This window comes from Varroa destructor, unplaced genomic scaffold (assembly GCF_002443255.2).
Source record: "Varroa destructor unplaced genomic scaffold, Vdes_3.0 BEIS01000001.1, whole genome shotgun sequence".
Lineage (NCBI taxonomy): Eukaryota > Metazoa > Arthropoda > Arachnida > Mesostigmata > Varroidae > Varroa > Varroa destructor.
In genome coordinates this window covers 47,533,704-47,554,858 of record NW_019211454.1, presented here as the reverse complement: position 1 = coordinate 47,554,858, position 21,155 = coordinate 47,533,704, and the positions used below count along the sequence as shown (strand labels likewise).

At 44.2% G+C, this 21,155-nt stretch overlaps 1 protein-coding gene and 1 long non-coding RNA gene across 17 annotated transcripts in view; one reads left to right on the top strand and one right to left on the bottom strand.

The window, feature by feature from the left end:
* The window catches only part of LOC111242981 (protein lap4-like), an 81,199-nt gene that overhangs the window by 36,290 nt on the left and 23,754 nt on the right, over positions 1-21,155 (top strand). For 15 of the 16 annotated variants that reach the window (XR_015319267.1, XM_086977643.1, XM_086977644.1 and 12 more), the window contains 9 exons: positions 2,428-2,717; positions 3,035-3,271; positions 5,786-5,975; positions 9,092-9,196; positions 9,644-9,771; positions 10,223-10,384; positions 11,481-11,688; positions 11,812-11,885; positions 12,674-12,868. Coding sequence is in view for 15 of the 16 variants with exons in the window: in XM_086977643.1 (XP_086833769.1) it covers positions 2,428-2,717; positions 3,035-3,271; positions 5,786-5,975; positions 9,092-9,196; positions 9,644-9,771; positions 10,223-10,384; positions 11,481-11,688; positions 11,812-11,885; positions 12,674-12,868 (1,589 nt within the window). In the remaining variant the exon portion in view is untranslated. The remainder of the gene's footprint in view (positions 1-2,427; positions 2,718-3,034; positions 3,272-5,785; positions 5,976-9,091; positions 9,197-9,643; positions 9,772-10,222; positions 10,385-11,480; positions 11,689-11,811; positions 11,886-12,673; positions 12,869-21,155) is intronic. The other variant, XM_086977646.1, reaches the window with a different exon arrangement.
* LOC147758732 (uncharacterized) lies at positions 15,129-19,849 on the bottom strand. Its single transcript, XR_015319277.1, has 2 exons — positions 15,506-19,849; positions 15,129-15,266 (listed from the first exon to the last, which is right to left on the bottom strand). It is a non-coding gene; the product is annotated as an uncharacterized LOC147758732 (long non-coding RNA).

Here is a 21,155-nt window from a genome sequence, read left to right as displayed (position 1 = left end):
ACTTTCGATATCTGAAGCGTCTATCTTTCTTTCGCTTAATGTTACAAAGCAGCGCCTGTAGACAATTTTGAAAATGTTCTATCTTAAATTTCAACTTCTTCCGTTTGAAAAGTTGACGCTAACTTTAGTTACAGTCCGCCGTCGCCATCGCCATCGCCGCTGCGGCGCCTATATCGATGGCAATCACTGCCACTACGATAGGGAATCATCATTGTAAGCATAAAAGTGCGTCGTTTTTTAATATTATCGTATTTATTCTCTATTCTTTAGCTCGGTTTGGCTCTTTTTTCACACGGTTATTCTCCCTACTTTTTTCTATTCGTCTTTATTTTCGCGTTCCTGACACATTGTACTTTTCGACCTATCGGTGCACCTTTCTTGCTGATGCTGTTGCTGTTGTTATTTCTGCCAGTTTGACTCTGATTCGTGCGCGAGCCTGCTCACGAACATCGACGGGCCTGCACTCAGGAGACTACAGTTCGTATGTGGTTTGTTAAGGCCAGAAGGAGAGAAACCAACCAGGAGTGCGAGCTGAGGATGAGGTAGCAGCAGCGATTCAAGAAAAGGTTTCACGACTCAGCCAGCGATGGTACCATTGACAGAATCGTTATGTAACTGCTACTTCCTCCCAGTTGCCTCTAGTCCTCCAGTGTTTGCGTCGTCGTCGTCGTCACGCCTGATCGTGTCGTCGGGGCAGAAGGATTCATTTAATTCAACATAGAAATGTACACGTCGCAGATGTTGGGGATCCGCTGCCACTTCGTGATGCACTACCATTACGAATAACGACGACCGTCCCCGCAAATCCAGATAGAATGTTGTATAAACCGTTACGCCATATAATGGATAATGTTTAATTCTGCCTGCTAGCGTTGGTTCGCCTGCCCAAATTGCCACTGCTACTACGACCGTGTCTTCTTGGCCGCTGCTGCTTAGACTGACGTGGTAGGATCGAGCAATAGCGCTATAGCAAGCGAATTGTGGTGGCAGTAACCGGCGTCGCGATTAAGAGACCACAACGAGAGGAACCAAAGCAACAATCAAGGTGCACTTGTTGGGAACGAGATATTATCAGGAAGAATTCCTCGTGCTAGTCAGTCATTGTTTTCCGTTGCTGGCTTCTACTATCTGGCGTACTGCATTGAACGAAAGTAAGCAACTGAAGATGACGAGAGAAGGGTGTAAGGGAGAAACATACAAACACAAGCAACTATAGTGACACACAAACGACGCAATGGATAGATACATGACGTGTACGGAGCAGAACAACATGAATTTAGCGTGAAATTGAACATCCCCCCCCCACACACACACACCCCACCCCCAAAAAAACGCCGACGGTCGTTACCACGGAGCGCCGCAGCCACAGCGGCAGCTGCGGCTCTTTTGTGTCTTCGCGCGCTATGCTACAGGCCATGATGCACTAAAGGACAGTGAGCCGACGTTCATCATTATCGTCGATAGCGGCTGCTGTAGGGACATGGTGTCAATAGGGCTGGGTTGGGCGATGACATTTTGGTGGCGCACAGCTAGAGCGACCGGCGAATTGATGATGGAGTGATGGACAAAACGTATAATTGGTCGTTGAAGCAGCGAAATTGAAGACCACTCTAGCACTATTACTATCACACATTAGCTATCATCCCGCCTGGCTGTTGCTGTCAACATATGGCAATAGCAATAACAAGTGGCGAAGTCTGCAAGATTTAATCTGTAAAATCTGGTCTTCTAAAAGCATCGTCAATGATATTATTTATTATTACGGTTCATTTGTTATTGCGGTTGTCTGTTCGACAGTTTAGTCTAGCTACGTTCTGGTAAGTAGCGTAGATGTTTTTACATGAACTTCTTTGAACTTTAGTGAAGAAGTAGCTACTAGCCACACTTACTGATTCTTCAAAGTTAGCATGCATTGGTATGAGTATAAGCGGCGTACATTTAGAGAAACTTATCGTGCCTAATCAATATCGTAGTTTTTCTGCACAAATGTGTCACAATATAGACACAATAAAAAAAAATAATAAATCATGATAGCAATAGTGATACTGAGTAGGCATAAGGGTTAAATTGATATCTGGGTACTCATTGTTCAAACCGTACAATATTATAGATTTCAGAGAAGCAATAGTAGTGATCATTAACTAGCCTTAATTGAAGGTGAACGCCAGCCGTCCATTGTGATGACTGCTACCTTGAACGTCTTTTACACGCATAGCACGTCACGCATAACAGAGGATCTAATAATCAATCAATGATTTTAGCATCTGTATTGATGAGCCCACATCTATAGCAGAGGCTTGACCAGTTAAGGCCTTTGCATATCAGTAGCCGTCCTTAGCTATAAAGGGTAAATTGCAACGGTCAAACTGTCGTGATTCGTCACATTTTTCACGAAGTCTTTTACTTTACATTAACCGTCTATTACAGATATTCAAGATATCCCAGAAGGTCTTCGGCATCTAAAAAATCTCCAATTGCTTGACCTAAGTCAAAACTGTTTGTATCGTACGCCGGACTTCATTGTCGAATTGAAGAACCTTACGGCGCTGTACCTGAACGATGCGGCTTTAGCCTCTCTTCCGGTCGCATTTGGCACGCTGACCTCATTAATCAATCTTGAACTTCGAGACAACCTCCTCAAGATGCTACCCGACTCATTCGGACAACTCCTGAGGCTCGAACGACTCGACCTGGGCGGCAACGAAATCGAAGAATTGGTACTTTTCCAATATCAAAGCCTCAATCAAAGTTCCGCTTTTTTAGCAAAAATTTGTTTCGCCACAACACATCGCTTACTTAGGTGACGCTGTGAAGCGACCATCACAGTAGACCTACGTCGAAAGCACGGCGTAGTAGTTTTTAACAATAAGCTCTATTCAACATGTTGCCCAGTGTAAAAATGATCGTGTTCGATATTCCATGACGATTTTCTGTTTGATATTTTTATTTCGCATGTTTTTCTACGTAACTATTTAAAAAGCGTAAGTGTTTTCTTCCTGAAAAGTGCGATTTCTTGTGCGTGCTTTTTTCTCAGTCGCCGGTGATTGGTCGCCTTGAATCATTGGAAGAGCTATGGCTCGACTGTAATTCTCTGACCAGGCTGCCGCCAGAGACGGGCAAACTGCTGCGACTTAAGTGCCTCGATGTGAGCGAGAACCGACTGGAGGTGCTACCTAATGAACTGTGCCACCTGAAGATGTTGTCTGACCTTTTGCTTTCGCAGAACGTACTCAAGAAGTTGCCCAAGGACATTGGCAAGCTTCGAAAACTCGTGAGTAACAGCCGACGATGAAGTAGAACTGAACATTGCAGGCTTATGTTTATTTGACATTTGTAAAGTTTACATAGAAATACTATAACTACGACGCCTCTCATCGCACTTGTGATGAGAAGTAAAAACGTATCCAAACGAGGAACCTTTAGATAATTATAGGAAACAAATCGTGGAATCGATAAGCCATTGAATGCACCCGAGCTGTGAAAAGCAGGCTAAAAGGTACGACAGCAGCAAGTTGACGAGTAGAGCGTTAGGTTGATACCAGGCCTGACCCTGCAGACAAAACACCCACGATCAGCACGCCCCTTACCCCCCGTAAAACGACGATTAATAACAATGAAGCTTTATTACAGCCTCAAATCAATAAATCTGTTACTATAGATCAGTTATTACGGCTACATTTGCAATAAACCAGTCATATATTAGCGCTCGTAATGATGTAGTCTGCTGATTTGATATTAGCTGCATACATAGAACACGTTTAAGGTTTGTCATGTTAAACTGTCAAAGAAAAAACGATTTTTTAGGGGGCATTTACGCCTACACACAAATTCTAATTCGCATAGTTCCTATGTGAGACTAGGGCAATTGTATAATTGTAATGTGAACGACACTAACTATGAAGTACTTAGTATGCGTTGAGTAAGGATGTCGTAGGGGTTTTTTTTATTGAGCGATCATTTTCGAGTGGACATCGGGTCGGGTCAATATTGTGAAATATTGTTAAATGCCTAGTCGAGTTCTGATGGAGGTATCGCTAGACTCTGAATCGCGTAAAGGCGGTGGGAGGTGCCACATGTTTCTTGCACGCATGCATGGTTTGTACGCTGTTTATCTGGCCATTTATCTACACACGCCGTGTTCCTATTGGAAAGAAGATGGATAGAAATATCAGTAAATGCAGTTCTGACTGTCCAGTTCCCTAAGCGTGATGTGTCGACCTATGACCTCGTGCTTCTTCTCTTTCTCATTTAGCGCCTATAACCACTTTTGATCAATACAAAGCGACAGCGTCTACGTTCCCTATTGTACAACTACCATCGTTATGGCGTACTCCTACAATCAAGGGCCACCAGCATCGTTGTACGCCATGGATTTGTCCATCTACGTATATAATCATTTAATTTTCGTACTTACTGATTCGCCTCGAACCAGCCTGTACGCGTGGTGTTTCGATAGATTTGGCGGATCCACGACGGTTTTTTGTATAACATACGTGGCACGCAGCAGGAACGCAGTTAGTTCAATAGCGTTTCATCAACGAAATTATTAACGACGTATACTATACAACAAAAAAAAAAAGGGATGTGGCACGAATTTGGTACAATGTTAGAAATATTACTCTATACATCTGCCGCGTCGTTTCGGCTAAACATTTACATGGTGGCAAATTAATCAAGGAGGAAATGGTATGGTATTTACGGCTTAATTTAATCGACCGGAACGGGATGATGACGGGTAGTGCACAAAATCGTCCCGTCCTATGCTACAAATTTAGCAGGACCAGATGTTGAAAAGTCCGTATGGCTTAAGAAATTGCGTTCCGTCTAAATGCAACTTGGTAAATCGGTAGTATTACTTCGTTGCATTATAGACGCGGTCTTCCACTTATCCACCTAAATAACAGATGATTTTAAATGCCTTAGAGTATCAAGTTAATATTACAGAAAGAAAAAAGATCGTAGACTACCTAATAACGACCAAAAGGAAAGAAGATCATTATTTCATTGAATACCTATCAATGGATTTCAGCAATGAAATGCAAAATGTAATTAAAAAATCATTCCTGAAACATAACTGCAATATAATTTGCCTGAGGCAATCTGTAGACTATAATATCAATAATCAAACCATCGTTATCGGTTACTGAGAAATAGGCTATTATTTTCACTCTGTGGGGTTATTATTTTTGTTGGCGATAATGGGCTAGTTATTATACGAAGATGTGACATTTCCTCCTCGTTTCATATGGAAACTGTCTCTTTGGCTACCCTGTAGTCCGGGCACAAAGTTCCTGTGTACTCTGAAGCTCTAGTGACTGGGCGTTACAGAATACAGACGCTTATAAATACCAGGGCTCGCACAGAAATGAGCGGTTTTTTTTGAGTAGTCTCAAGCCGGAGTGCTTCCTGCTACAAAAGTCGAGAGGCCCTCGGCCCATATGTATTTCTCTGATTTTGTCCGTTGTTTTTTTGTTACTAGGACGATACTTCCTCTACGCGGACGTCCATATTTGAACATACGGTACCAGCCTGGCTACAGTCTTTGGCCATTACTAGAGATGACTAGTTACATGGGAGACCACTAGGCAGGCAACTCGTCCCTGTGACGGTGTAGAAGTAGCTTGTTTGCCTCCTAAATTTAGGTATTCTAGGTTTGAGATCGAGCGTAGGGGGTCCAGTGCGTACTAGGAAATAGTTGTCTAAACCGAATATTAACGGCAATACTGGACGTTAGATAAAGATTAGCAAGACTAAAAGCCGCTCTTTTTGTATGCATTAATTTCAGACAATATTAAAAGCGGACCAAAACCAGTTATCCCACTTGCCGGACTCACTGGGTCAGTGCGAGAATCTTCAGGAGCTGATCCTCACTGACAACGAGTTGATGCAAGTGCCTCCGGACATCGGTAACCTCAGCAGATTGACCAATCTTAATGTCGACCGAAATCTAGTGCAAAGACTGCCTCCAGATATTGGTATGCACTATTGCCGACAGTTTTTCTATCTCGCCAGTTATGTAAATAACATGGCCATTTGAATATGTCCTGTAGAAATCGTTAATGGACTTTTACGGACACAGTGTCCTGCTTTACATCGCCTCTTCGTTGTACTCCATTCATTCCTCGGTTTTTGAAAGGCGTTTTTTGAATTAATGAAAAGCACCGAAAACGATGGTTTTCGGTGAATTGATTGTTTCAGTACTTCACTGGCTTCTCAACATGCGCAGCTCGTTCGCAACACATCTTCTCTACAATAGGCCTTGTTATCGACCCAGGTCGTGTGCTATTTTCCCATGCTGATATGGCATGGAATCATTGGCCCTATTGGTGGCGTCTGCTATAGCAAACAGGTTATGAGCTCCAACCGGTCGTGGAGTCCCGCGCATATGGACGGTGTAAACCGCTGTGATTATGATCAGCATGTACTGACTATGGCGGCTAAGATAAATAGCGGTTCGATTAATAACAGCAAAAATTTACCAGTACACTGACTCAATCATTGCGTATTAATAGTCTCAGGCCTGACTAGCGCTCGCCCTCTGTTGCAGGAAGTGTAAGAGAAATTCAGCGCAGAGTTAACACCTTTGGTAATATGGTACGATGCCTTACTCTCTGAATGCAAACATTACAGCGTATGGGTGGGTCAGTGAATGTAATGACGGCTCCACCCAAATGGAAAGAATCGATACGGACAGTGTGGGGCGCTCCGACCGGCGCTTGAGACACGTCGGATAATGCATTCTAAACTATTGTGAAGTACTTGCGCATTTGGTCAAATATTTAACCCATTAGTTGCTCGGAAGTATTTACGAGCTTATTTGTACGAGCACGCTGAAATAATAAATGATACTTCGAATGATATTTTGTGACGCGTGTGTGTTACGTGTAACCAGACGCACACCGTAAATGTCAAACCTCTGTAGCTCTTATGAACGTGACAAATGGCTGTCGATAAACGGTCGTACCTATAGCCAAACGTAACAGAAGTTCCTTCGAGTTAAATCCTACGAGGCGGAGGTAGCCGACAATCAAAAACAGATAACAGGAGGTCCATGGACGTATGGGTATTCCATTCGTAGAACTCCATGCTGAGTTGGTAATCAGATAAGATATAGACGACCTTGGATCTGACGGCTCCTCCGCGCTATCCGTGTCTCCCCATTGGATATCAATGATTGCCAACGACCCAGTTTAACTTGCGGCGCTTCTACTGTAGCCGTTCCTAGTAGCACTTGCTACGATGGCTGTTTCTAATAGCGACGATGTGAACGGGTAGCGGCCCAGTATCTGAGACCAACTGCCAACATCAGCGTCATTGTACGTACGACATTAGATGAGCTAGATACCATGAGGCGTCGACAATTACCCTCGTGGCCGTCATCGTTGTCGCTCCCATCGGGTTGCATATAGCCGCCGTGCATCTAGACCAGGTGAAGCTTAGCTTAATTCGGGCTTTTAGAATGAGTGGCGGTGTTATGATAGCCAGCACCGCTGCCATCAACGCCTTTAGCACGAACAGCAGCAGTGCTTTCCCCTTTATCCTTTCAGCTGGGATTGGGACCCTGTCGGAAAGAACGAGCTGAAGTGGCGGAGAAAACAGAGCGGGCCAGAAAGACGTTTATGTAACGATTCTATTTTTAGTCACAACAACAGACGGCCGGTAGCAGATCTTCAATGGTACAATAATGCTGGAGTTCAGCGAGCGGCGTTAGTGACTCCGACGGTGACGACTGTCTATGACTGACCTAGTGGTATGGCTACGAGCCACTGCTAGTGGGTTCGTCTTGGATTGGCCAGGCAAACATTCGTTCGTTCGTTCGTTCGACGGTTCGCTTACCTGGGTCACGCTAGCCATACCTAACCCAGTCGCTGTAAATGTGAACAGCAAGCACATAGGCCTAATGTTCATGGTACAATGCCTCAACCATTATCACGTATTCGAGTTACTCGAACAGATAGACACGTTTCATCGAGCTAATGAGAGCTATCTGTTGATTATCAGCTAACGGCTGAGAAGAATAAAAACAGGTGGCATATACAGGGTGTCGTTTCTAAAATAGTATAAACAGAGATTTTAACAAAATATTTTGTGTGCGTTAAAAACGTTCTTCCTAACAGTCATGCTCAATTGCAGAGTTTTGTGTATAATTAGAGCCGTAAATTGCACAGGTTCCTTTCAAATGGCTGCAATTCTACGAAAGTTTTCTTGATAAAGCGACTTTGTTGTGTTGAGACTTGTAAGGCTGACTTAATAGTGGTCCACACATAACCCAGCAGACTCATAGTAGCGGCCATATGGGCTTGTTTCAGGGAACGCTTCTAGTCCCGAGCAGCCAACGCGGCACTAGCCGGCCAGTAAAGACCAAGGTACCATTTTGGTGACAGCCTTTCTTCAGACATTAACGATCCACGATCGAGTGATAAATTGTAGAAGATGCTGATGAACTTCCTATCATTTTGCCTTTTCCAAAATAAGTATTAGCAGGAAATCGTTTTTAACCGCAACTCCTCTCTATCGTGAGCAAGTCAGTGATCGTTTCCGGGGTTATTTTCTCCTTGAGGATACATATTTTTCTTTTGTCAGAGTAGGATCGAACACGACTCGGCGCGTTTCTCTTGAAAGGACTAAGGAGCAAGAGATTACAATTGAATTTTAAGATTCCGTTAAGATTGGCCGTCTGACTGTTTTTATTGCAAAAGACACATTTGAGAGGTCTTTTTGAGCAATTCGTATAATATTAACCATACATCACACACATTTCTGTTGCTAACGCTATGACCGAAGCAGAAGAATCATTGGAAATGTGCTTTTGGATGGCGCCGACCAACGCCACTATGTTTTTTTCGTCTATCATGGACTTGTCTCTCTTTGGAGATCCTTTTCTGTAACAGTATGCTTACGAGTTATAGGAATATACACATGGCTGCAACATTACTAAATCGTGTAATAAAAATAATTTCGAAATAAGGATCTCAGTATTCAAGTAATTTCGAAAAAGCATTTCCTTTATTTGCTCTGCTTCAAGTTCCACCAATGACAGGTGTGATTAAATAGAAGAAAAGAATACCTAGATTTTTGATCAATTTTATAGGAAAACTGGAGAACCTCACGATGTTGTCCCTTCGTGAAAATCGACTCGCAGAGCTTCCGCTAGAAATCGGAAATCTTTCCTCACTGCACGTCATGGACGTTTCCGGTAGGTGGCTCCTTTTAGTAACCTACAAACAAGGAGGAGTGATCGGTGACATCCGCGTAATACGGAACATTCTTATTTTCGGATAGGTTTAGCTTACAATATGACACCTTAATCTTACTCCGTAGGATTTCTGTGATGTGTATCCGTGCGCCGTACCTAGAAAAATTGTAGTTAGCTAATTTGCTTTTTAGTTTGCAAAATTGAGGTTTTGCAAAGATTTATTTTTAGGTACTAGTTTATGGACTTCGCTCATTAAGATTGTCGTTTGAGAAATGTCTGGCGCGCTCGCGAATAGGTACAATCGTCGTATTGTCACTGAATGATTCGTAAAATTAGTATGGCTTATTTACTCGTTGTGCATTCATTGAACCCTTTTCCCTATGACGAAGAGTCAGCTAAATATGTGCTCACATTCTATATTGTGTATTTTTATGATACGATTGATAGGCAACCGTTTAAAGAACCTGCCTATTTCATTGGCATCCCTTCGCCTGAAGGCTCTATGGCTAGCCGAGAATCAGAGCCAGCCGCTGCTCAAGTTCCAGCAGGATGTCGACGACGTTACCGGAGAGAAGGTTGGTTGACGGGGGGTTGGCGGTATCTTCATTTGTAACGCTATAACCGTAGATGAATATTGCTGTTATTATTAACTAGTAAAAAGCAAAATTTCAGGTAAACTGTCGCCGATGCATGTTTCACAAAAAAATGCGGTACAATTTATGCTTGTCAACGTTAATTCGTAATTAACAAATCCTTGGTTGGATGCTGTGGCAAATGGAGCTGTAGCCCTCCTGATACGAAATTATATGCCCTCTCGAAAACTGCTGTTTTTGTATTTGGTTACTGTTTAATATTATATGCCATGTTGTCTTTAAAAAGCCCTCATACGAGAGTTGTCTATTTATCAGCACGCTACAATTTTTTGTTTACTTAAAACTAAAAATTGCACCTTTTTTTTTTTTTTTTTTTTTTTTCGTTTTAAGAAGAAACTACCCTAACAATCTTTCTCTGTATTCACATTTTTAGGTGTTGACGTGTTTTTTGCTACCCCAACAGGACTACAGCGCGGATGAAGCGTCATCCGAGCCGTCGGTGATTACAAATAATAACCTCAAGAGTCCTTCAGATGAACGGCAGAGGGAGAGCCAGGTCAAGTTCTTCGACCCTAATCAAGATCCAGCAGCTAAGGTTGGTTCAGGTAGAACCCGTCAAAATAATATAAATGCCGTTTTCGTCTATAGAATGTTCTCATTTGGCAGTGTTCAAAAAATCCCGCCGTTCTATAGAGTTAAGAAAAGTCAAGTAATCTGCGATAGAAATTTTCAAAATTATGTTCGTTAGCACATTCACCTTGTCTCCATTTATGCCACGACATATTTGATAGCTGCAAGACTACATATACACGCTGCTTGAAACAGGGAACTGTTACAGTTGTAAAAGACTCATCTGTTTAACTAAAGCTTACGCTTGGACATTGAAGAAGAGACTGACTCGGTGTCGTAGTTTAGAAGAGTATTCAAATTTTTAAGCGTACCTCGATACAAATGTGTGACTTGCATCTTATAGTGGTCTTGCTACGAAGGTTTCCTGTGCTCTATTGACAACCTCCTGTACGTCACAGGAATTTTTCCCGTGCATAATAGCTCTGTCTGCTCACTCAGACCCGACGATACCAAGATACTTTATGCGAGAATGGCTGCATATTTCTCTAGCACCTCTCTATATCACTCTACGACCTTATGGGCCGCGTGACATCGGTAACGCTGGCCCATAAAGCTGTGTAACAGCGTCCCTAAAGGATTTAACAATATTGCATAATAGAAACGCCATGTAATACGTGCGATTTCTATTAAGGTAACGTAACTTACTCAATGCCACAGAATTGTGTGACTTCCTCAACATCCTGTAGTTCGATAAGGTATTACCCGATTCTTTTAGTTACACGCTCTTTTGCAGTGAAGCCCTAGATGCAGATCTATGAAGATTATACCGTAGCCGGATGTCACGTTACAGCTCCCACAGCTTCTAAATTCTGTACTTTGTTTTTCTCTTTAACACCTGAGTCAACTAAAAAAATAGAGTATCATTCTATTTGTTGTTTCGATTACTAGCTACGTTCGCTTTTAACAGTTGGGGTTTATAATGTGTCTTTTATCCGATGACCTTTATTGTATTCTATATTTTTGTGTTAGCGTCACATTATACTTCGCCGCAGAATTTAGTTATCAACGCATTGATTCTGATTACTCACTGAATATTTTATTTTTGGTTACCTAACTTATAGACGACACAATTTGTACGACACGACACCCCCCACCCAAGAGAGCTTCGCGCCCGTCACCAGAAGTACATCAGCCGAGTGCGCGAGGGTAACACAATGTCACTTGAAAGCAACGAGGACGACGATGCCGTCACGACGCCCGGAGGCGGCCACAATGCAGGAAACAACAAAGGCTACGCTGAGAATAATAGTGACAATGAAAGTTTCAAAGGTTCGTAGGCTTTCCGTTTTGCCTTGTCTTCGTGCAACAACGCCTTGAAGAACTAACATATACCATCATACCAGAGAATGTCACGTATGGCAATGAGTAACGCAATTTTTGTGCTTGCTGCAGACGCACAATCGACGTTCGAGCAACGGCAAGAACGCGAGGAGTCGAGCAATGATTCGGACGATGATCGGCCACAGGTACGCGCAGAGACAATATACGTATAAAACAGAAGGTGCCTGAGAGCAAAGCTAACGCGCTGCTGTTGTTGCAGGAGTAAGAAGCGACAGCCACACAAAATGGACTCTCTTAATAGCAACAGAAATTTATTGATAAACAAGAAGTTCGTGCCCACAATCTGGGTCGCAAGCGCAAAACGTTCTTTTGTTACAAAACAATAATTAGAGGACTCTTGGGAAGGTTCATTACATTATTATTATTACATCATTATAATTAACTTTCATTAGTGAAAGTTAATTAGTAAAGATGCCTATGATTTGGCTGACGCTTTGAGAGGAGTTCCAAAAATGGAAATACACGAATGGGTAGTTCATGAGTAATCTCGCATTTTCAGCATCACACGGTTATACTATGGTGGGAATAGAACTGATTTAGATCGTTTTTACCGTCGTCAACAGATGCAAGTGAGGATTCCTCATGCTGACACCCCTAAACGTCGCATTGGCGCTCTTCCATTTTTGGAACTTCGTGCCTTCTAGACTACGGCGCGACCAACTTCTAATTAGAAACATTTTTGCTGATTTGCGAACGTGTAAAACCTCTAACTGTATGCTACTATCCACGACCCGTGTGTTTCGGTCACTTTTCTCTTTACTTGCTCCTGAATCTTTCGCCTCGTATCAAACGCGCGCCTCTGTCATTATTGACAACGTCGACGCCATGTTTTCGGCTATACCATTCGGCTTTTTTTCGGCCAATTTGGCACCTGTCTATTTCGCACTTCGAATCGGAGTCGCATCTTGTGCAGGAGCGGCACGTTGGGTTCACAGGAGATATCGATTCGTCGCCAGAGAGACCGAGAGATAAACCGGAAAAAGAGGAAGAGGGCTGCGCCTTAAAGCTTCACCGGCGCGACACTCCGCATCATCTAAAAAACAAACGGATTACACATCAGCAGGGCGCTAAAGGAGCTGCAGTAAAGGAGGCTGACCTAATCGATAAGGTGGGTTTGCTTGCAAATGTGCTCGTATCGTTCCGATGGTTGGTCGCCTGAACGTTGCCAATTTGCACTGGGTAATGCCAATGCCTGCATCTCCGTCTTCGAATAAACTTGGTCCCAAGAAATTGACGGTAATTGATCGTGAACGCATGAAAGTGCATCTCTCCCTCACCGTTGGCCTGATCGCATCAGGGCCACCGTAGAAGGCCGTCGTTGATGGCCGATCAACGGACTGCCGAGCTCGTCTCTTCCCGCCAGCTAAATATGAATCGAACCAATGCTTGCACAGTAACCCGAGTCCCTCCCCATCACAGACTGTTTCTTCGTCACTGCAATAAACCAAGTGGCGATTCTATTTTTGCGTTTGCCTAAGAACTGGGAATTATGTTTTTTAATAGAAAGTAACGAACTGCTAACTTAACTAAACAAAAACAATGAGATTGAATTCTTTAGCTTATTATTAAGTTAAACTTAAAACTGATGAATCAACCCCAAGTAGAGTCTATGATACGCTGCAAATAAACCCCATACATTGGCCTGATTCGACTTCACTGTATGTATTACTAATTCATTTATTTCGAACCCTTTTTTTGTTGATAACAATTTGTGACTCGGCTTGCCACGCATTCCTAAATTTAATCGGCTGCCTATTTCAGAATTCTTTAGAACAAGCGCCTACGTTGCTGTTTCTTTTGGCGAACAAAGTGGTCTGATCTAGTTTCGAAACGGACTCCAGTTCCAATCGGTTACGTTATCATATCGGCTATATTGGATCTGAATACTAGTAAAGATATTGAACCCAAGCGTCCTGTCCGTCCACTGTTCTTTTGGGCGTCTCAAGCTGTTCTGGATACATAGCACCATCTGAATTTATATGGAAACTACTTATACTGTAAAAACTCGTCAAAGAAGACGCGCTTCAATTATGTGTAGCTAACGACCTATTAGGATCACTATAAACTGGGTAGGGCTGGCTTTAATTGGTGACGATTCCATATGAGAGAGAGAATATAGGGTCCACCTGTGATTCTATGCAAGCACAGATTGTTGGCGTATCCATTTGATGATGTTACTGGTTCGTCCGACGGCTCGCAGGTTGATATTTGAGGCGTTCCTACCGTTAATACTCTTTGACAACTATCGGTTCATCATCAGTCCGAATCAGATCAACAATCAGTATAATTAAAACTGATTTGATGAGTTATGTGAAGTGACTATAATTTTCAGTAAAAATGGTAGCTTAAACGGATGAAATTCGTTGGACCACACTTTGCTCATACACAGACCGTAGCTGATTCTGTTTTTATCAACAGTAGCATTAATAACAGTTACATGAAGCGAACGCGTCTGGACGATTCAATTTCGCGTTGCCGCAGACCCGGCGGCGGCAGATACCGGTCACTTTAGAAATGGATGTTTGTCCGTCGCGTCTGTCGTAGCTATCACAGTAAAGGTTGATGTTTATATTACAATGAAACCACAAACTAACATACGTACGTATAGCACTGTCAAAATATGCTAAATATATATATGCACGAAGTAATTCGGTTTCACCGAGCAGCGTCGAGGTACCCGTATCTTTCGTAGTGTGGACGGAAACACCGCCAGCCAGGCGAAAACATCTACTTTCCGTGACCGTAAGCTGTGCCTTCGCCTCGAAGGGAACACGGATAAACGGAGAGCCTTAGATAATGACGCGTATTTCGTGTCCGACCAATTAGAGTTAAACTAATAAATAATTACGGCTATTTCTACCGCCCCCGTCGCTGGCCGCGACTATAACCATTACGCGATCGCCACCATCACAGCATTATCACGACGGTAGCCGTAACGATACACGAATGGTGGCCTATTATTTCATTCGGCAGCGGTGCGTTTTTTTTTTTCTTTAACGACCAATTTCTGTTATGTTCTCAAGTAGGAAGAACGCCTATAGCCACATAGGTAGCGGTGCAGACCGCTATCTTCCTTCTGCTGTTTCAGTGAGTTTATGGTAGTTTGTGTTGTTTGTCTAGGCATCTTGTCGCTATCAAATGATTTCGAAGTCATTTTGTACGTACGCAGAGGACGGACGGCTTCGGACGTACACTACAATCGTCGTACAACGCAAACATACTTACTATCGGTGTTAATTCTGGGGCTTTGGAGTAGTCGGTAGCTTAAGCCTTCACTATATTTGAAGCCGCTGAAGAGCAAGCGGTTGCTAGCTCCCACCCCGCCAGTGACATACGATAAATCAGCTTTAACAAACACAAACATCAAACAAGTTGATCCTTTGTTGTTTATTATTTACAGGTAGTGAATTCTATTGTATCAAAATAACAATCATTTGTCGAGCTCTGTTGCAGTCAGTGACGAACCCGCTGACGCTTCTAGTCGGTCCATCCTCGAAACCTCGTACCTGTAGGGTCAAAAAATGACACAAACAACCGCACTCCGTTCACTTTTGCTGCGGACCTTTCGCCAGTTTATTGTATGATCAGCATCATCGCCATTATTTACCAAGCTGAAAGCTTAATAACGATTATTGAAAGCAGATGCTTGCGATTAGCTCACGGTCTTTTTGCCTTCTAGAGAAATGACTAACTGCAGCAATATTGCATAGTTGCCACCTGGAGGTAACGGCTGCTGTCTTTTTACCAATTCTTGCCGAGCTTGGTGGCCTCGCCTATCTGACCCATAGTTTTAGTCTCTGTTTATATTGTGGCTTGCGGTGAGAAAGGCGACTTACAGCGGAGCAAACGGCTATCTGTCTATATCCTGTGCATGTAAATGCATAACTATCGTTGCAGCCTTACTCCCGTTGCGGTTGATCTTGTTCGTGGTACGTCTGTGAACCGAATGATGTGTGCGTCCTTCCAGGCTGCTCGGCGTCATGTTTGTTGCGCCTAGCACTTTCAGCAGCGGCGGCGGCGGCGGCGGCACGCCCTCTTTTTTGCTACGCTATGATTACAGAACGTATATAGCATAAGTTTTTCGAAGAACGTGCTCTCTTCTTGGACGCTGCACAAAGACGAATGACGTACTAATCAATGACCACTTAGCTTAAATCATTTCTCCTTAACCGTTAACCGCACGCTACCGCCGCCGCCTAGCGCTAACATCGGGTGCTAGTTCGTAGCTTAGCTGTGTTTGTCCGTCTGTTTATAAAAGACCGGTAACCTATGGAAGTGCTGTAACGAGAGCGATCCCTGCATTACATCACACGCTCGCTCACACAGCGGTGAAACGTGTTGTCGTAAAAGCTGGCTAGAGTCGCTTGAATGCCGTGTGGTGCACTCGATACGAAGGTGTATCTCTGCAGTGAGCACATCGCTTGTAGACTACCGCTGGTCACCCTCTGGAGGGGTGTTCACACGGCCTACTACTTCAAAAAGACGGCTAGTTAGCCTATTGGTGCGGCGCGCGAATGCTTCCTGGGAGTACTGCTTTTCTTTTGCTGCGTTGGTGCTCCACCCTGTGTGATTTGTCCATATTACTTAAGTTCTGTTGTCACACCAGTAGCTGTTCATATTCTATGTGTACATATCTATCTGTGTGTATGTCCATCTCTGATTGTCACCATCACCCCTACGTGCTTACTATTGCCAAAAACCTTCGCTGTACTATGTGTCACTAGCAGTACAGCTGTTGATGTTGTACGTATGAACTGGCACCGCGTGGATGTTTGCCGTCGTCGCTATCTCGGCTGTTGCTGTTTACTGATGCCGCAGCTATCGCTACCGTTGAAGCTCCAAGGCAGAATCGTTACGCCTTACCGTTTTCCTCGCCTTAGACCTTTGCAGTAGTTCACGGTCGACATCAGTCGGCACTAGTGTGCGCCAACATCAATATCAATAGCGGCGACCACCGAGCCGTCGAACGCGCCAGTGAACGATCAGCCCAGAGAGACAGCTCAGAATTACTGCCCAGTCAGTCGCCTGATCGAGACGAGGACGGCTGCTGCTAGCTAACCTTACTGGTCGCCTGCATGCCTTGCCGCGACAGCGTAGCTGATGGTGGTCTCCTACCAAACCACGAAGACGACGATACCAGCAGGAACAACGTTCCTATCGTATCGTATCGCTGTCATCGGCCACTTGCTGGAAACTGTTGGGTAACATGCCGCGCGGTGGCAGCAGCAGCAGCAACAACGTTCCTATCGTATCGTATCGCTGTCATCGGCCACTTGCTGGAAACTGTTGGGTAACATGCCGCGCGGTGGCAGCAGCAGCAGCAACGACGACGACAACAATCCTAGGAGCGACGGCGGCCGCCGATCTGCCACCGGCAACATTAGCAGCAGCATTCCAACAGATCTCGATTGGAATCGATGGCTTGCAACGCCATTAGTTCGGGTGGAAGTGCCTTCCTTGTACTACGACTGCTAGCAGCAGAAGCAACTACGAAGACTAGTAACAAAGAGGCTGAGAGCGATTCGCGTTTGTAGGGTGTTTTCATAGAACGGTTACGGATCCTTAGAAAACGAGCGGCAGAAACGATAAGTACACGAAGCAGCGTCGGGAGTAGGCGTTGCAGGAGTCATCGCTGTTGTCCTGAAAGTCGACGATGCGCTCCGGCTTCCGTGGCCGCAGCAGCGTCAGCATTAACAACAATTACAAGACTCTAGAAGAGTTGAATACAGACCGAGTGTTGCGCCAGCGATCATGCACTCGTGCGACCCAAGAAGGCGGCCTCTGTCGTTCAATCTCTCCTGCAGGGTATGCATGCACTTATGGAAAATGTACTGATTACTTGGAAGTAGGTGATACTTGATTTCGATGTAGGTGGTGCGACTAGCAACTGCGTTTGATTAGCGAGTCAACCGATTCCTAGTTCAACTCTTCGTAGATAGCTCTGCGTCTGCTCGAGCTGGCAACGCAGTTTTTTCATATGAACCCGTTTATTGTAGACAAGTACCCGCAGTCTTCCTTAGACATCGTATTTAGCCAGCAAAGAAACGAACGTATCTGCTATCTAACTGTGCTAGCTTCAATGTCTCACGAATGGGTGATCTGGTTGTCTTATGACATACAACGCCTCTCATCTATTGGGTTCACTACGTACTGCCGAAAAACGGAATTAAGAAGGTTCTTCCTACACAGAAGCAAGGTACTGTTGTCCCGTACCGGGTTGGAGTATCGAGAGCTGCGCCCTGAATCGGTGGCGATACTCGCGGATCAACCGCTTAGCTGCAGCTTGTCATAGTCATATTAGGCCATGACCCAGTCTAGTTGGCCGATGGATAGAAGGAAGACCTTGAAGTTTGGAGATAGGTGATCGGTCGTCGGGGCACGACTGTCTCTTCTATTTACCTCGACCCGTCTCATTTCGTCGTGAACTTCATTGTGGCATCATGCCGTTGTAATCGCTATCAAAAGCGTCGCTGACGAGAGCGCCTGCGGAGCCGCGACTGAGATCGCAGTGTCGACCGACGCCGCTAAGTGGCTAGGAACGCCATCATCAAATGGACGACGATCCTGTCGTAGACAGAGCTGTTTAAGTCACGGCAGACCAGCAGTCAACTTGTCGAGTCAAAACAGATAGTTAACGTCATTTACCTTGCCTGTTATGGCACCAGTAGCGCAGCCGAGTGGTACAGTGAGCCTACCAGAAGGAACGTAGCCAATTTACTAAAGTGCTGATTTACTCTTGATTCTCCAGAACGTCATTTATTCAGTGCACCGAACATTCCTGTAAGTAGTTGATGGTGTACTGACAAGCCGGCGATGAACAGGAGTTATTGGAGGATTAGAGTAGGATTGCGTGCTCGTGGCGTCCGGACGCATAATGCGGCGTGGAGGCGATGCGGGAAACTGATAGGCAAGAAGCTAGGCCGAGGAAGACATTGCTGTACATGCAACAGACGAAAATCGCAGAAGCGGTAATACATCTCAGACATAAATAACGTGCCCAGAAAGCTACTGACCTTGCATCTGTTCTACTATCTGTAGTTTTAGCTGTATATCAACGCGTCTGACCAGGACTGATTTTTAAATTCATCTAAAGGACTAGCACAATTGCACAACGTGTTCATCGTTTATCACCACAAACAATCACATTGTATTTATAATCCATAATATAGTAAATAGTAGCTAAATAGTAAGTACACATAACCGTTCGCGTCGATGCCTGGGACCGATGACAACGATGCTGTTTGATGGTATATATAGCATCTTAAATGCTAATGTAGCAAGATTAGACGCTTGAACGATTTGTGTGACCACAAAAAGGCCAAGGATAAAAAAAACAGACAGTATATTTTCAGTTTCCGTTATTGCTCTGAGTATTCGTTGTCTTTCTGATCTTGAACATCTACTCAGCGACAACAGAAGCGATAGGTATAACGACGAACACGTGATTGAATATGCCAATGGTAAACAGTCTGATGATGATACCTCTGATACATCGATGCATATGTAAATAAATGGATACCTGCTACCTGGTTACCAAGCGGATTTTCTGTCCAGCCACGCGCGTGCCTCTCAAGACCTTCAGTCTGTGAGAATCCAACAACAGATGAACTAGCCAATTGATGACCTGGCGTCTGTCTGTTTACTTATTGATTAATGTATCTATATCTTGGTCGGCCTGATGACTCACTGGCTTAACGCTGCTTCACGTCGGGCTCAGGCTAAACTTCGGCTGTGTCCTTTGATGTGGAAGAGGTCTGTTTCCCTAACGCTAACCACATTTCAGTCTTACACGTAAATGCTTTCATCATTGATTGCAGCCATCGTCCAATCAGGCCACACATCGAGGAAACACTTTGTCGAGCTATTGTTGTTACTATTATAGTTGTCGACGCGTGTGAAACGTTGGTGGCCTTTGCATTACTGGGTAATTTCATACTTATACATTTCGTTCCATCCGGCAGATTATGCAACGGCTTGTTTTGGAACGAACGTGCGCGGACGCTGCCACACGCTCACAGAAACGTAGACGCAGACTATAGCTACTGAAACAACGGCTACTATTACCTCCGTTGTGTGCTGTTCTATACTGCTTTTTGTTCTCCCCGTCCGTGAGCCTGTTAATGAAAAGGAGAAGAGCGTGCATTGATGGAACAAAGAAGAGGGCTCGGGGAGTGGGCCGTTCAAACAGGAGCTGAGGAGCCATCGTTACCGCTTAGGCTGTTATCGTCACCGTCGCCAATATAACAGCGCTTATTAGAACTGAACGCCTTTTAGCCCTAATACAATAGCGTAGAGTGGCGCAGTCGAATACTGGTGTCGACAGCGTCAACGCCAGCGCCGATGGATCGTCATCAATAGTAGTTCGCTCGTAGTGGGCGCAACCGTAGCAGCAATAGGGATACTAGCGAATTTAATCGATAAGGGATCGTAAGTAAGAGTGATAAGCAGCTCGATGATCGATGCCATTCCCGACGCTGCTGCCTCTGTCAGTTGAGGTGCTTCTATCATCTATCGATCATCTGTTGTCATAGTTTAATACAATGCAGTGAAGAGCCGTGTATCGCAGATTCTAATGTACGATCTTAACCCGACTATTGTGGTCCATCGACAGCTAAAACGGAATTAGTTCTTCGAGTAGTGTCGCTTAGCGGGCACGCTTGTTGTGCGGTTCGATTCAAAGCTAACGTCCGATGTTAGGCCATGCGTAGATCCAAGCACAGCTGTGCGGATACGCTAGTAGTGCGGTATGAGAGTCTTCACCGTCGTAAGCTTAGACCTCGTCAGATTCTAAAGACTTACCCGATAATAGATGACGTTGTTAATAATGACAATAATAATAATAATAACACATCAGTTGACCAAATAGTAAACAAGGCTTGCTAGCACTGAAACATTGCTACTACTGCAATGAATGTCCTTTGGGCGCCATCAGTCTTTAGTCAAACGGTTCGTTAGAACTTGAGTCTGCGCCCATGTTCGTGCCATATCAGTCTGCACCTATGCTCGTTTTTGATTCGTGTGTTTTTCGCTATGTTGCGCTTCTCCTTTAGCTGCTTTTTACTTACGTAGTGAAGTTCTTGTTATTAATTATTGCATTTGTCGATAAGAGGTCCGTGTCGACTCTTTTGCATTGATTCCATCACTCAACAAAGGCGCGAGATTCCTATCTTTCCATATTTCGTGCGTTAGACGCTCACCATGTGCTCGTTTCACTATATATATATATATATACATCACATTTACAGATGATGCTTGTGTCTGTTTTTGTGAAAGAGTACTGCCGCTACCGTGGCTATTGTTTAACGATAAGATACAATCTTAAAAATGGTCTTCTTCCATACAGCATCTTGTAATGTAGAACGCACTAGAAGAGATTGTGGCTAAGCTGTATATTA